Source organism: Acipenser ruthenus, chromosome 22, assembly GCF_902713425.1.
Source record: "Acipenser ruthenus chromosome 22, fAciRut3.2 maternal haplotype, whole genome shotgun sequence".
NCBI classification, from domain to species: domain Eukaryota; kingdom Metazoa; phylum Chordata; class Actinopteri; order Acipenseriformes; family Acipenseridae; genus Acipenser; species Acipenser ruthenus.
The window spans coordinates 30,832,902-30,848,179 of NC_081210.1; the positions used below are offsets into that span (position 1 = coordinate 30,832,902).

Below are 15,278 nucleotides of genomic sequence, written 5' to 3' on the forward strand. Positions count from 1 at the left end.
GCAGCTTGACCGCACGGTCGGAGCCGAGGGGGAACGCGACGGGAGCAGCTTGACCGCCCGGTCGGAGCCGAGGGGGAACGCGACGGGAGCAGCTTGACCGCCCGGTCGGAGCGGAGGGGGAACGCGACGGGAGCAGCTTGAACGCACGGTCGGAGCCGAGGGGGAACGCGACGGGAGCAGCTTGAACGCACGGTCGGAGCCGAGGGGGAACGCGACGGGAGCAGCTTGACCGCACGGTCGGAGCCGAGGGGGAACGCGACGGGAGCAGCTTGACCGCACGGTCGGGGCCGAGGGGGAACGCGACGGGAGCAGCTTGACCGCACGGTCGGAGCCGAGGGGGAACGCGACGGGAGCAGCTTGACCGCACGGTCGGAGCTGAGGGGGAATGGAAGTTAAAAAGCTGTTCCTTCAAAGCCTCCTATGTCTCTTTTCATCAAGCTCGACTCTTTGTTCTCTTTCTAAATCCCTCTAAAACATTATTAAGGGCAGACAGAGGGCGGGCAGCCCTGGTCTGGGAGTGAGCTGTCGTTCCTGGATTAACGGACCTGTCTAAATGATTTACTCCTGGTTCCATAGACCCCTCTTAGCACTAATCTTGAGAACCTTGATTGTTCTTTAGGTATAGCAGTTCAAGTTTAGTGCTAATCTGGGGCTGTGAAACCAGCCATCAGTGACTTATAAAACCCTATCTAATCCCAGGTAACCCATTGCACATGTGCACAGCAATGCGAAGGACCAGACACATGGTAAGAAAGCGAAGCTCTCCCAGACTGACAGAGCTCCTGAGCTGAGACCCACACAGGGCTGTCAGTGCAGCTCAGCTCTGCAGTGCAGGTGCAGCCCATGTAATATTGAACATACACAGCAGGGGACGATGGCGATGTTCTTTCACAAACACAGTAAATCCAGGGCAGGTGTGCAGGGCTCTTTGTTCGTTATCCACAGTGACAGATACAGTACAGACGCTACGTGGTTTTCAGCTTTCATTGTTCAGCTGACTTGGCTTAAACCTTGAAATCCAGACAGCGTGGTTCACAGCTGCTGCATTTTGTTATTGTTGAAAGCAAAGGGACCAGGGAGCGTTAACAATGCACCCACATGGCAGGTACAGCAGACAGGCTGGCACTGTGATTCACTCAGTGCCAGGCCAGCTGCAGGAATGGGAGCCTCCGGTAAAGCACAGGGGATGTATACTGGTCCTGTCAGTAAACAGATAAGCACACTGCCTCCTCGGAGAGCTCTCAGCACTATACTGAGAGTATCAGAGCCACTGACTCCAGAGAGACAGTGCGGCCCACTAATCCATTAAAACAGCAAGCTCAGTACAAACAGCTAGCTGATTCACAGGGTCTTCTAAGAGGGGGGCTGGGGGGATGCCCTGGTTGTCTGTTGATCACAGAGGGGAGGCACAGGGGTAATGATCTCAGACCAGCGCTGCAGTGAGGTGGAGAAGCTGGGGTCACAGCAGCCCCTGATTGGATGTTTGTTTTGTTTTGGGTTTATTTTCTGGGTACCTCACGGATACAGAGTCAAGGCAGCACCTACAGGATTGTCTGAAACAGTCACTTCCATCTACATGATGAAATATCTGCATCTGGACTGCAGATTGTGAATGGAGGATTCCCGTGAAGTGCTGGGGCTGCCTTCCTCTGACGGACAGGGAGGCAGTCTGAACCCCCGGGGTCCTCACCACTTGTGCGGGGTGTGGGCGGAGCCCCTCTTGCGGTTGTTTGTCTCCACACACTGGCCTCGCTGGGGCTCCTCCCCCCCTTCCTCCTGGCTCACCTTACAGTCTTTAATGTCCTCCATCTGAACCATGTCGTCTTTCGAATCCTCCGTCTGTGCCATCTCCTCGTCCTCCGTTTGGACTCTGCTGTAACGGAACTCCCTGCGGGCTGGTCCGCCAATCACAACTGTGCCATGATGAGGGCTCTTGCGTCGTGCTGCACCATCACCACCAACGTGCTCTGTTTGGGCAGTGCCATTATCAGTGTCCTTGGTTTGAGCTGTGCCTTTATTGGGGTGGTCTTTTTGAACTGTGCCATTATTAGTGTCCTTGGTTTGGGCTGTCCCATTATGGGTGCTGTCTGTTTGTGATGTGCCTTTATCTGTGCTCTCTGTTTGGACTGTGCCATTCTTTAGCCCCTCCACATGGGATTCCCCATCATTGCCTCCTCCCGTCTCTAGGCTGTCTTCCGCACCCATTGGCTCAGTCCCTCTCTGGACCACACCATTTGTGTCGTCAGTGGGTGTGTCTTTGAACATTTCTCGAAGGCTGCACCTCTCATGCAGCTCTGTCTCTGATTGGCCGACTTTGTCGTCCTTCTGCAGGGTGTCACCCTCGGCTTGTTCTGATTGGCCGGTCTTCTCCTGATTGCCAGACTTTTTCCCAACGTGGATCACCCTGAACCTGAGGGGAGGGGGAGGAGACACTGCTGTTAGGAACACTGGACTCCAGATCGCTGACTCAAGATTTTGTTTTCCTCGTTTATAATATGTACAGTACAGACTACAATCTCTAATATATAGTTAAATGAAATACACGGTACAGCTAGTTTATTATGATGTCATTCCTGTCTCAGCAGTAACCCCCAGTGCTGTTACCTCCCCACTGAGAAGACAGTGGTCTCTCTGGGGCGGGTCTTGCCCCGGGGGGCCCTCGCTCGCCCCCGCGCTCTCTTGGCCTGGCTCTGCTTGCAGTGGTGACAGGCTGTGCGGTCACTGCCGGAGTGCACCGTGTGGTGATGGGGCGGTAAGCTGCCAGCACTGTCCTGCCGAGGAAACCTGGGAGGAGAGAGAGAGACAGAGACAGGGAGAGACCGATAGACAGAGAGAGAGAGAGACACAGAGGCAGAGACAGGGAGAGACCGATAGATAGAGAGAGATAGAGACAGAGACAGATTGACAGAAATAGACAAAGTGAGACAGAGGCAGAGGTTTAAACTTGGTCACACGGTTCACGGTACAGGAAGTGCATTCTGTATCTCTGCCTGCACAGACAGCACCCCCCTCTCTTCATCTCATCTCCATGGAGTGGGTACAGAGCAAAGTGGCATGGGAAAATCTACTGAATCCCTGCCCTGGCAACGCTGGGCCCAAATCCCAGCTGCTTCCCCCAGGGTGATTCCCTCTCTCTGTGACAGAGCCGGTGAGAGAAGAGTTAGAGACTGGAGAAAGGGAGGAAGGCTCGCTGCAGGGCTAGCTCTGGGAATGCAGGAGACAGAGGGTGCTAAATAAAGTCACAGGAAATAGTCTTTGCAAAGTTTGAATTCATGTATTGTTTTCTTAAATTTGGTAATTTGTAGATAATCCCTTAATCCTCCTGGAAGATTGCCAGAATGTTATCATGCTCCAGCAGCTTGCTCACAGATACACAGGAAGTGTGTCCTGCGGTTACAGTCTGTGTTTCTGAGGACACTTCAACAAAATCTAATGCAGCAGCCTTACAATCAAATCAATCTATAGATAAACAGCTTGGCTCCAGCACACCCGGGCAGCTCTGAACCTGACTGAAGACTCGGACAGATTTCAATCAGAGCCACTTTAACGAATGACAGCACGTCGATACCTGTCTGCAGCTTGGGGCCAGGCTGGGGCTCTAATCCAGGATCAGCAGCCGTGGTTAAGGATCCCTGCAGCCCCTCCCCTCCCTGCTGAACACACTGTCTGCAGCCCCTCCCCTCCCTGCTGAACACACTGTCTGCAGCTTGGGGCCAGGCTGGGGCTCTAATCCAGGATCAGCAGCCGTGGTTAAGGATCCCTGCAGCCTCTCCCCTCCCTGCTGAACACACTGTCTGCAGCTTGGGGCCAGGCTGGGGCTCTAATCCAGGATCAGCAGCCGTGGTTAAGGATCCCTGCAGCCCCTCCCCTCCCTGCTGAACACACTGTCTGCAGCCCCTCCCCTCCCTGCTGAACACACTGTCTGCAGCTTGGGGCCAGGCTGGGGCTCTAATCCAGGATCAGCAGCCGTGGTTAAGGATCCCTGCAGCCTCTCCCCTCCCTGCTGAACACACTGTCTGCAGCTTGGGGCCAGGCTGGGGCTCTAATCCAGGATCAGCAGCCGTGGTTAAGGATCCCTGCAGCCTCTCCCCTCCCTGCTGAACACACTGTCTGCATCTTGGGGCCAGGCTGGGGCTCTAATCCAGGATCAGCAGCCGTGGTTAAGGATCCCTGCAGCCTCTCCCCTCCCTGCTGAACACACTGTCTGCAGCTTGGGGCCAGGCTGGGGCTCTAATCCAGGATCAGCAGCCGTGGTTAAGGATCCCTGCAGCCCCTCCCCTCCCCTCCCTGCTGAACACACTGTCTGCAGCTTGGGGCCAGGCTGGGGCTCTAATCCGGGGATCAGCAGCCGTGGTTAAGGATCCCTGCTGCCCCTCCCCTCCCTGCTGAACACTGTCTGCAGCCCCTCCCCTCCCTGCTGCACACACTGGTCTGCAGCCCCTCCTGTCCCTGCTGAACACACTGGTCTGCAGCCCCTCCCCTCCCCTCCCTGCTGAACACACTGGTCTGCAGCCCCTCTCCTCCCTGCTGAACACACTGGTCTGCAGCCCCTCTCTTTCCCTCCCTGCTGAACACACTGGTCTGGAGCCCCTCCCCTCCCTGCTGAACACACTGGTCTGCAGCCCCTCCCCTCCCCTCCCCTCCCCTTCCTGCTGAACACACTGGTCTGCAGCCCCTCCCCTCCCTGCTGAACACATTGACATGTTGAAAGACAGACGGACAGACAGACACATATCAGTATCAGTCCTCACCGTGGGTCCGTCCGCTCCACTGGCTCCTGGTTCACCAGCATCTCCTTCAGGGCTTCTGCATTCGCTGGGGAGAGAAACGCAACAGGACTGATGCTGCACTTCAACACCCTGACTTGCAGTTCCATGAGGCTGGAATGGTGTGATGGAGGCTGGTCCCCTACCTTCATTCTCAATGATGCACTTCACTATCTGCTCCACTGTGTCCTGGTCCTCTGCCTGATCATCTGGAACACAATCTGAAACACAGGAAGAGCCCTATAGCATTACTGTGTATCAGTGAATCAGGGCATGAAGAGCCCTATAGCATTACTGTGTATCAGTGAATCAGGGTACATGGAGAGCCCTATAGCATTACTGTGTATCAGTGAATCAGGGCGTGAAGAGCCCTATAGCATTACTGTGTATCAGTGAATCAGGGCGTGAAGAGCCCTATAGCATTACTGTGTATCAGTGAATCAGGACGTGAAGAGCCCTATAGCATTACTGTGTATCAGTGAATCAAGGTACATGGAGAGCCCTATAGCATTACTGTGTATCAGTGAATCAGGGCGTGAAGAGCCCTATAGCATTACTGTGTATCAGTGAATCAGGGTACATGGAGAGCCCTATAGCATTACTGTATATCAGTGAATCAGGGTACATGGAGAGCCCTATAGCATTACTGTATATCAGTGAATCAGGGTACATGGAGAGCCCTATAGCATTACTGTGTATCAGTGAATCAGGGTACATGGAGAGCCCTATAGCATTACTGTGTATCAGTGAATCAGGGCACGAAGAGCCCTATAGCATTACTGTGTATCAGTGAATCAGGGTACATGGAGAGCCCTATAGCATTACTGTATATCAGTGAATCAGGGTACATGGAGAGCCCTATAGCATTACTGTGTATCAGTGAATCAGGGTACATGGAGAGCCCTATAGCATTACTGTGTATCAGTGAATCAGGGCGTGAAGAGCCCTATAGCATTACTGTGTATCAGTGAATCAGGGCGTGAAGAGCCCTATAGCATTACTGTGTATCAGTGAATCAGGGTACATGGAGAGCCCTATAGCATTACTGTGTATCAGTGAATCAGGGCACGAAGAGCCCTATAGCATTACTGTGTATCAGTGAATCAGGGTACATGGAGAGCCCTATAGCATTACTGTATATCAGTGAATCAGGGTACATGGAGAGCCCTATAGCATTACTGTATATCAGTGAATCAGGGTACATGGAGAGCCCTATAGCATTACTGTGTATCAGTGAATCAGGGTACATGGAGAGCCCTATAGCATTACTGTGTATCAGTGAATCAGGACATGAAGAGCCCTATAGCATTACTGTGTATCAGTGAATCAGGACATGAAGAGCCCTATAGCATTACTGTGTATCAGTGAATCAGGGTACATGGAGAGCCCTATAGCATTACTGTGTATCAGTGAATCAGGGTACATGGAGAGCCCTATAGCATTACTGTGTATCAGGGAATCAGGATTCTTTCTTTTCATGATATAGTATAGTGATACATCATTACTGATTGTAGTTTTTCGAATTGTCCTTTATTGTTTTGTGGTCAGTATGAATGTCCTGTACCCACCCTCGGTGTCCTCTCGGGTCAGCTTGCCCTCGCTCTCCTCCTCCTCAAGCTCCCCTGTCCGGCAGCGGTACCCCTTCTTCTTCAGGACATGGCAGATGAGGAAGCCCAGCAGGCCGGTGAGGAAGAAGAACAGGACCAGGAGGAAGATCATATAAGGGGGGGTGTGGTCCGGGGCCTCCCCCTGTGGAACGCTCTCCCCGTCCGCCATCCCTCACTCCAGACACCCACAGCCCTGGAACACAGAGCATCCATACAGGGAATGGGGATGAGCTGGGGCAGGGAGCAGAGAGCATCAATACAGGGAATATGGAAGAGCTGGGGCAGGGAGCATCCATACAGGGAATAGGGAAGAGCTGGGGCAGGGAGCAGAGAGCATCCATACAAGGAATAGGGAAGAGCTGGGACAGGGAGCAGAGAGCATCCATACAGGGAATGGGGATGAGCTGGGGCAGGGAGCAGAGAGCATCAATACAGGGAATATGGAAGAGCTGGGGCAGGGAGCATCCATACAGGGAATAGGGAAGAGCTGGGGCAGGGAGCAGAGAGCATCCATACAAGGAATAGGGAAGAGCTGGGACAGGGAGCAGAGAGCATCAATACAGAGAATATGGAAGAGCTGGGGCAGGGAGCATCCATACAGGGAATAGGGAAGAGCTGGGGCAGGGAGCAGAGAGCATCCATACAAGGAATAGGGAAGAGCTGGGACAGGGAGCAGAGAGCATCCATACAGGGAATAGGGAACAGCTGGGGCAGGGAGCATCCATACAGGGAATAGGGAAGAGCTGGGACAGGGAGCAGAGAGCATCCATACAGGGAATAGGGAAGAGCTGGGACAGGGAGCAGAGAGCATCCATACAGGGAATAGGGAAGAGCTGGGGCAGGGAGCAGAGAGCATCCATACAGGGAATAGGGAAGAGCTGGGACAGGGAGCAGAGAGCATCCATACAGGGAATAGGGAACAGCTGGGGCAGGGAGCAGAGAACATCCATACAGGGAATAGGGAACAGCTGGGGCAGGGAGCATCCATACAGGGAATAGGGAACAGCTGGGGCACGGAGCATCAATACAGGGAATAGGGAAGAGCTGGGGCAGGGAGCAGAGAGCATCCATACAGGGAATAGGGAAGAGCTGGGGCAGGGAGCATCCATACAGGGAATAGGGAAGAGCTGGGGCAGGGAGCATCCATACAGGGAATAGGGAAGAGCTGGGACAGGGAGCAGAGAGCATCCATACAGGGAATAGGGAAGAGCTGGGGCAGAGAGCAGGGAGCATCAATAAAGGGAATAGGGAAGAGCTGGGGCAGGGAGCATCAATACAGGGAATAGGGAAGAGCTGGGGCAGAGAGCAGGGAGCAGTCTGCTCCATCTACCACTGCTCCAGTAACACTGTGTTGGGGAGCTGTTCTGTTTACTACACTGAATCAGCAGAGAACCCACAATCCCACCTGCTTTCTAAAGCTGAGGGAACACGAGGACACTTTGTGGCTTGGAACTTGGTTTCAGGAGACTAGGTTTCAGGCCACCAGGGGAGACTTGTGGTTTTATAATAATAATAATAATAATAATAATAATTTATACAGCAAAGTTGCCTCAACCTAGGCATCCCGGTGGTCTCCTGGACCCAGGTTTCAAGCCACTGTTCCTGTAAGAGTGTCCCGTGTTCCCCCCTCTTAGAGAGCATCTGGAAGTCGTCGTTGGTGCTGACTGCAGCTCCCTAGCGAAGTTCCCAGAACGTTTCTCCGGACCGCATCCTTGGAAACCCTGAGAGAATATCATCATGTAAATAAACAGAGCGAGATCTGGCACTGGCCTCCAGCTGATCCCACCCCTCCACCACTGCAGGGCTCTCACTGCATGCATTGTATGTGCAGAAGTGTGCGGCTGCTACCTCCAATCAAGTGGAGACTGTACTTCTCACTCACTCTTAGCTGAGTCCGTCATGCAAAGAAGTGCAGGAGGTAGTACACTCTCAACGAGAGGTATTATGAGTCAATGAATACACATACAAAACAGATCAAAAGATCTTACTACAGAAAGGTGTACAGAAATCTGGGATAGCAAGTACAATAACCAGGGATTTACTAAATCATTCACACACACTGTGGATCACCCCTCAGACACAGCAGAGCTGTGGATCACCCCTCAGACACAGCAGAGCTGTGGATCACCCCTCAGACACAGCAGAGCTGTGGATCATCCTCTCAGACACAGCACAGCTGTGGATCATCCTCTCAGACACAGCAGTGCTGTGGATCATCCTCTCAGACACAGCAGAGCTGTGGATCACCCCTCAGACACAGCAGAGCTATGGATCACCCCTCAGACACAGCAGAGCTGTGGATCATCCTCTCAGACACAGCAGAGCTGTGGATCACCCCTCAGACACAGCAGAGCTGTGGATCATCCTCTCAGACACAGCAGAGCTGTGGATCACCCCTCAGACACAGCAGAACTGTGGATAATCCTCTCAGACACAGCAGAGCTGTGGATCATCCTCTCAGACACAGCAGCGCTGTGGATCAGCCCCTCAGACATAGCAGTGCTGTGGATCATCCTCTCAGACACAGCAGAGCTGTGGATCACCCCTCAGACACAGCAGAGCTGTGGATCACCCCTCAGACACAGCACAGCTGTGGATCACCCCTCAGACACAGCAGAGCTAAGGATCCCCTCAGACACAGCAGAGCTGTGGATCATCCTCTCAGACACAGCAGTGCTGTGGATAATCCTCTCAGACACAGCAGAGCTGTGGATCACCCCTCAGACACAGCACAGCTGTGGATCACCCCTCAGACACAGCAGTGCTGTGGATCACCCCTCAGACACAGCACAGCTGTGGATCACCCCTCAGACACAGCAGAGCTAAGGATCCCCTCAGACACAGCAGAGCTGTGGATCATCCTCTCAGACACAGCAGTGCTGTGGATCATCCTCTCAGACACAGCAGAGCTGTGGATCATCCTCTCAGACACAGCCGAGCTGAGCAAGCAACAAACACAAAGTCCCTGTACGTGATAAAGACTCTCCACCCTTGTGTCGGCTCTCCCTATCAGAACCACGCAGCCCAGCTCTGTGCAGCTGTGCAGGAAACACCCTCAGGGGGCCCTGTGCAATACAGGCTCATGGCAAGCTCTGTCCTCTAGTGTGAAATCTAAAAGCAGGACAGCAGTGTGTCAGAGCTCAATATGAACAGCACACTACACTGTGCATTTCATACGCTTGTCTTTTTAGTTTACTGGTTTCCCTGGCGGTCTGTCTCTTCTGCACATTATTATTATTATTATTATTATTATTATTATTATTATTATTATTATTATTATTATTATTGTCAATAGCAGTAGTAGTAGTATAATTAAATAGTATTATGTGTCACATACAGCAACATATATTTAATATATTTATTATTTAATACTGCGTTTGTTGACTTCAGGTATAACACCATAACCCTTAGAAAAGGTTATAAATTTAACACACTTGTCATTTGAAATTGAAATGCAGTCTTCCTTTCCAGAACTATAACCTCTCACTCATGCAAGCAGCAGCGAGTGCGATCCGGGAGTAAGCGGTGGGGTGCGGAGTTTAATTTATTTCATTTTATTCACCAGAAAAAAATAACAAAAAAACAAAAAAAAAAATAACAAAACATTAGGCGATGTAAACAAACGAGGCAATCATTAAGGTCTGTTTGTGATAAAGAAGGGCGCGCAAACAGGGATGTAATGATGCCCAAATACATTGTATTAGTGCAGAGTACAAAGTGACTGTTGTGTAATGCTGTCCCGTCACCTCTAAGCCTCTCCTCTCTACCTCACCCCTGCGTCCTGTCTCTCTGTGATTGTGTTTATCACCATATCACATTCCCCTCACGCCGTCTCCCAGCGCTGTTCGACAATGATGGCTACTGCTTTTGCTGCGAAATATTGATATTATTATTATTAATAACGTTTCGGCATGGCCGATAACTGGGAGTCGCTGAGATAAAACCCCTCGGTCCCTACCCCAGCGCGGGTCCATGCTGTCTCCCGCACTGCATACACCCTCCATCTTTCCAGACTCCCATCCATAATGCTGTTACCAGCAGCGTCGTGACGCACCTGTCCTTGAGGCTCTCAATGGGGACACGGTGTTTCAATAGTATTACGCGCAGCTTCCACGACAAGGCGTTTAGAAGATACACAAAATAAAAACAGAAATCTATCAAACCATTTCAATGTGCACATGCATTGTACTTGAAACAAATATGTAAACATATCAATCTGAATGTAGTATCAGCCCTTCCTCCCTAGTAAAGCATATTTTCCAGCGAAATCAACAGCAGGTTTTTCGTTTCTGTCAGTCGTGTTCGCAGTACGTCTTTGAAAATAAACGCGTTCCGTTATAAATTCTCAGATTGTCTCTAGCTGTAGGTGTTTTCGGATACATGCTCGGCAGCACCATCACATACAATCTATCTGCACTGTTCTTCACAATACACCAGACCAGAAATCATAACACCGCCCACTCCCCTCGCCATGAAGAACATTCCAATGATTGTGTCGCTGCGCCGAGCCCCCCACTCACACGCTGCTCGGTGAAAGATCGCTTAGAGGACTTACTGTTCAGTGGGGTTATTAACAGCGTCCGCCTCGCCCTCCACTCGGGATCATTGAGCGGCTGCTGCTGCGCGCCGTCTTCCGAAATGCTGGTAAACACTGACTGCAGGGACTGTATAGAGGGAGGGACGGAGGGAGAGGGGGGGTACAGAGGGAAATTTAAAGGGAAAATACTCAAGTCTTATCATATGAAAACGGGGGAGGGGGAGGGGGAGGGGGAGGGGGAGGGGGGGGGGGGGGGGGGTCCTTCATGTGACTCCTTTCATGTCCCATCAGGATGTGATATATTGTAACAGCATCACAACAAAGCAAATACATTTGAATTTTATTTTGCACCAATGTTTTGTTTTCATCATTTTTCTCTAACTCTTCTCTAACTCTTACCTGGCTTTGAGATTCATTGCTTTGCTTTGAGATTCATTGCTTTGCTTTGAGATCCATTGCTTTGCTTTGAGATCCATTGCCTTGCTTTGAGATCCATTGCCTTGCTTTGAGATCCATTGCCTTGCTTTGAGATCCATTGCCTTGCTTTGAGATCCATTGCCTTGCTTTGAGATCCATTGCCTTGCTTTGAGATCAATTGCCTTGCTTTGAGATCAATTGCTTTGCTTTGAGATTCATTGCTTTGCTTTGAGATTCATTGCTTTGCTTTGAGATTCATTGCTTTGCTTTGAGATTCATTGCTTTGCTTTGAGATTCATTGCTTTGCTTTGAGATTCATTGCTTTGCTTTGAGATCCATTGCCTTGCTTTGAGATCAATTGCTTTGCTTTGAGATCCATTGCTTTGCTTTGAGCTTGTCTGGAGAGTCCTACGTGCCAGAAGGGAAAAACCATCCTCGTTCCATTCAAATCATGTGACAGTATGACCTTTCAACTCTGCCAACTCCGTGGGGCTGACAGAGTTGAAAGGTCACATCGGCACATGATTTGAATGGAATGAGAAAGGCTGATCAGTGCTGGCATTTAGGAATCGGATTTTAAATATATATTAAATATATATATATATATATATATATATATATATATATAAATTAATGAATAAATAAAACCTGGTCTGATCTCCGTCTGAGTCAACAAGGCGTCCTTATGAGAAGTGAAAGAGACACGTTCACTCTGCGCAGGACGCACACGTTTCAGTGGAGTAAAGGCTGTATGAAAGTTAGAACGGGTCTGATATCTGCAGGAAACATGGGATGAGCTGGAAAACACTCACTCCTCAGCGTGACACAGTTACTGTCCCTCATTAGCAAGAAGTATTCATGATATTTAAAAAAAGAGTTAACCCAAATGGAACAGAATTGCTTTCTTCATCAAAGCAGCACATTTTCAGTTCCTAGTTGTGGTCAAACAGTCTAGCACCTAAACCTGTGCCTGTGGTTTTTATATCGTGCTTCAGTATCATCTGAAAAAGGTGCACACAGCCGTCTGATTCTGCATAAAGCAGGGCAAGGTTCATCCACAGCTCTTATGTTGGTTTTTGTCTATACCAGTGCCAAGCAAAGATATAACACCTTTATCACCCTATAGCTTCAAATGAGCAAATAGATACATACATACACACAAACCAGAGCTATAAAACTTTATTAAAAATATTTTAACAAGTTACATAAAAAAAGACAAATGTAAGCATTGTTTTTTTTTAGAAGATAATACATCATCTAACAATTCTTTCTAAACTGTATACTTAAAATAAGCAAAATAGCCTTTTTTCTTTTTTTTATTGATCATTTTAAAAAAATGTAACTGCACAGGCGTAGAGAGTTTTATGCGCTAGCTTCCTGCAAAACCTGTCAGCCACAGCAAGGAAACAGTTTTAGAGTCTTGCAGTAGAGCTTTCTTTAGTCTCATTACCTGCTTGTTTGCAACAGTGCGCCAGGTTCCTCCTAATGCCATTCGAATGAAAGTAATACACCAGAGGGTCGAGGAAGCTGTTCAGACTGGCGAGGCAGACAGCAGTGCGGTGACTCACACAGATAGCGAGGGAAGCTCCTTGATTTGGTGCAGCATGTAGGCGATGAAAGGCATTCCACAGCTGAACAGTGTGGTAGGGCAGGTAGCTGATCGTCCAAACGGCCACCACAGAAAGGATAGCCCGCATGGATTTCCTCCTGAGAGCCTTGCTCTGCTCTGTGCCATCCAATGCAATCAGCCGACGGGCAATCAGGGCATAGCAGATCACCACAGAGATGTAGGGGAGGAAAAAAGACAGGAGGGAGCCCACAATTACCAAGACTGCTATGCGACCGTGCCACTTCTCATCAGAAAAGGTGTCCCCACAGGTTACACTGCCATCAGATTGCACTTCAAGAAGATCTCCCGACAGAGTGAGACTCAGAACACCCCCCAGGATGAGGACCCAAACGCCACAGGAGAGCAGCCTGCGGACAGCGGGAGTCTGCACACTATGGTACCTCAGAGGGTGGCACACAGCCACGTAGCGGTCCAAACAAATACAGAGCAAAAAGAAGTTACTGCCATACAAGTCTGCGAAAAAGAGGGAGGACGAAATCCAGCACAGGAGCTCCCCAAAGGGCCACTTCCCTTGGATTTTGTAGGAAATGAGAAGAGGAAGGGACAACACCAAGAGAAGATCCAGAACAGCCAAGTTGGCCATGAAGACTTTCGAAGCTGAGGAGGACTTTTTCTTATTCAGGGAGTAATGGACTAGCAGTGTACCGTTCCCAGCCAGACTGAGGAGGAAAACCAGGCAGTAGATGGATGGCAAGATGATAAACATGAAGCTGGATCCAGTATTGCAGTTGTGGGCACTCTCATCTGGAAATGAGCCATAGTGCTTAACTGCTGTGTCGTTGGGCCGGCTTGTTGGACTTGGGCAGGCGGTCTCCATCGATGATCGTGAACTCTAAAGCGAGACCAACATATGCAAGAGCTTGTCAGTTTGCACGCGAGACACCACCCTGCTCTGCTCGTACAGAATGGGACCAGTAAAGCTGAGGAACCACGGATCCACTTTGTGGAACTTGGGTTCAGGAGAGTAGGCTCCAGGCCACTAAATGGCACCAGGGGAGACTTGGGGTTAGATACAGCAAAGTTGCCTCAAACTAGGTCTCTCGGTCTCTGGGAACCAGGTTTCAAGCCACTGTTCCTGAAAAAGCGGCTTTGTGTTGCCTCAGTTAAAGTTATTACGGTTTTGTGCAAATTAACTACCAACTTTTTTTTCTTCATTCCTTTTTCCGATCATGAAGACTAATAGATCCATGTACAGCATTGACGCATGAGCACTGAAACTTTCCATTCTCAGCTCTGCGGCCGGGATATTATTGTGTGTAAAACTAAAGAGACTTCTCAGTCTGGCAGTATTATTATTATTTATTTCTTAGCAGACACCCTTATCCAGGGCGACTTATAATTGTTACAAGATATCACATTATACAGATATCACATTATTATTTTTACATACAATTCCCCATTTATACAGTTGGGTTTTTACTGGAGCAATCTAGGTAAAGTACCTTGCTCAAGGGGACAGCAGCAGTGTCCCCTACCAGGGATTGAACCCACGACCCTCCGGTCAAGAGCCCTAACCACTACTCCACACTGCTGCCCAGTAGTAGACAAAATGGTTTTCTCTTATTTTTAAATACAAATGCATTTCTTTTTATAGGCTATAATCATTTTTGAAAGGACAGACAGTGGTCTTACCTTGCTTCCTGTCCCTGCAGCGCGCGTGTGTGTGTGTGTGTATGTGCGTGTGTGTGTGTGTGTGCGTGTGTGTGTGTGTGATCCAGCTGGTTCTGCAGGCTGACACACAGTGAATACTGAGGCTAGCTTTTTAACACCAGCTTCCTGCTTCACTTCTGTGGTGATCATATGTAAGTGTTTGTGTTCTTATGATACACCGAAGGCTGCTCAGAAATGCTTTACACCTCACATGATAAAACTGGAATGATAGTAACATGTATGTTTGTTTGAGAAAAAAAAAAAAACTTTTACTGACATTGCAAGAACACTCATAGCTTTAAATAGTGATAAGAAGTTACCATGGCATCATAAACCTGAAAGCACCTCCCTTGACAGAAGTACGTCAACCACAGTGAAAGGTTGGGGAGTCGGCTTTTCTCTGCAAAAAAAAACCAAAAAAACGCTTTATTTGTTTGATCCGATACAAAACTCATTTAATAAGTTAAACACCACGATAATATCAATAGTGTGCACATGCGCATTGCTAATTCTGCAATGAGGCGCACGAACCAGGTTAATGTACTCATCATAGGTTGGATCTCGGCATCCACATTGTCAGTCTCCTCGACACGTGATTCACTCTCAAATGTATTTTAAGAAGAACCGTTTGAACAAGCGCTGGATTCCTTGTGTGCCTTAAGAGCTTGTGG

General features: G+C 49.5%; 2 protein-coding genes across 4 annotated transcripts; both read right to left on the minus strand.

The window, feature by feature from the left end:
• Positions 1–197: 197 nt before the first annotated feature.
• Positions 198–11,042, minus strand: LOC117973739 (uncharacterized). 3 transcript variants are annotated; one of them, XM_058996537.1, is made up of 6 exons: positions 10,929–11,042; positions 6,335–6,566; positions 4,913–4,975; positions 4,752–4,815; positions 2,605–2,784; positions 198–2,410 (listed from the first exon to the last, which is right to left on the minus strand). In XM_058996537.1, the coding sequence occupies exons 2-6, from the start codon at positions 6,540–6,542 to the stop codon at positions 1,687–1,689; spliced, it is 1,239 nt and encodes a 412-aa protein (XP_058852520.1). In that variant the 5' UTR covers positions 6,543–6,566; positions 10,929–11,042; the 3' UTR covers positions 198–1,686. The 3 variants fall into 3 exon arrangements, with proteins under 3 accessions (XP_058852520.1, XP_058852519.1, XP_058852518.1); XM_058996536.1 differs by lacking the exon at positions 10,929–11,042 and adding an exon at positions 10,332–10,803 and having other exon boundaries at positions 200–2,410; positions 4,913–4,987; XM_058996535.1 differs by having other exon boundaries at positions 202–2,410; positions 4,913–4,987.
• A 1,697-nt stretch (positions 11,043–12,739) lies between these two features.
• Positions 12,740–13,774, minus strand: LOC117431734 (lysophosphatidic acid receptor 6-like). The gene has a single exon (XM_034053026.3). The coding sequence runs from the start codon at positions 13,772–13,774 to the stop codon at positions 12,740–12,742; it is 1,035 nt and encodes a 344-aa protein (XP_033908917.3).
• Positions 13,775–15,278: the final 1,504 nt, after the last annotated feature.

What these genes read in the sequence shown, in the direction of transcription:
- LOC117973739 (XM_058996536.1), bottom strand. Translation starts at nt 6,542, where the DNA reads ATGGCGGACGGGGAGAGCGTTCCACAGGGGGAGGCCCCGGACCACACC. An exon ending in GACCCGAGAGGACACCGAGG is followed by an intron (nt 4,988 to 6,334) that starts GTGGGTACAGGA and finishes CCTGTGTTTCAG; the next exon opens with ATTGTGTTCCAGATGATCAG. An exon ending in GTGCATCATTGAGAATGAAG is followed by an intron (nt 4,816 to 4,912) that starts GTAGGGGACCAG and finishes TTCTCTCCCCAG; the next exon opens with CGAATGCAGAAGCCCTGAAG.
- LOC117431734 (XM_034053026.3), bottom strand. Translation starts at nt 13,774, where the DNA reads ATGGAGACCGCCTGCCCAAGTCCAACAAGCCGGCCCAACGACACAGCA.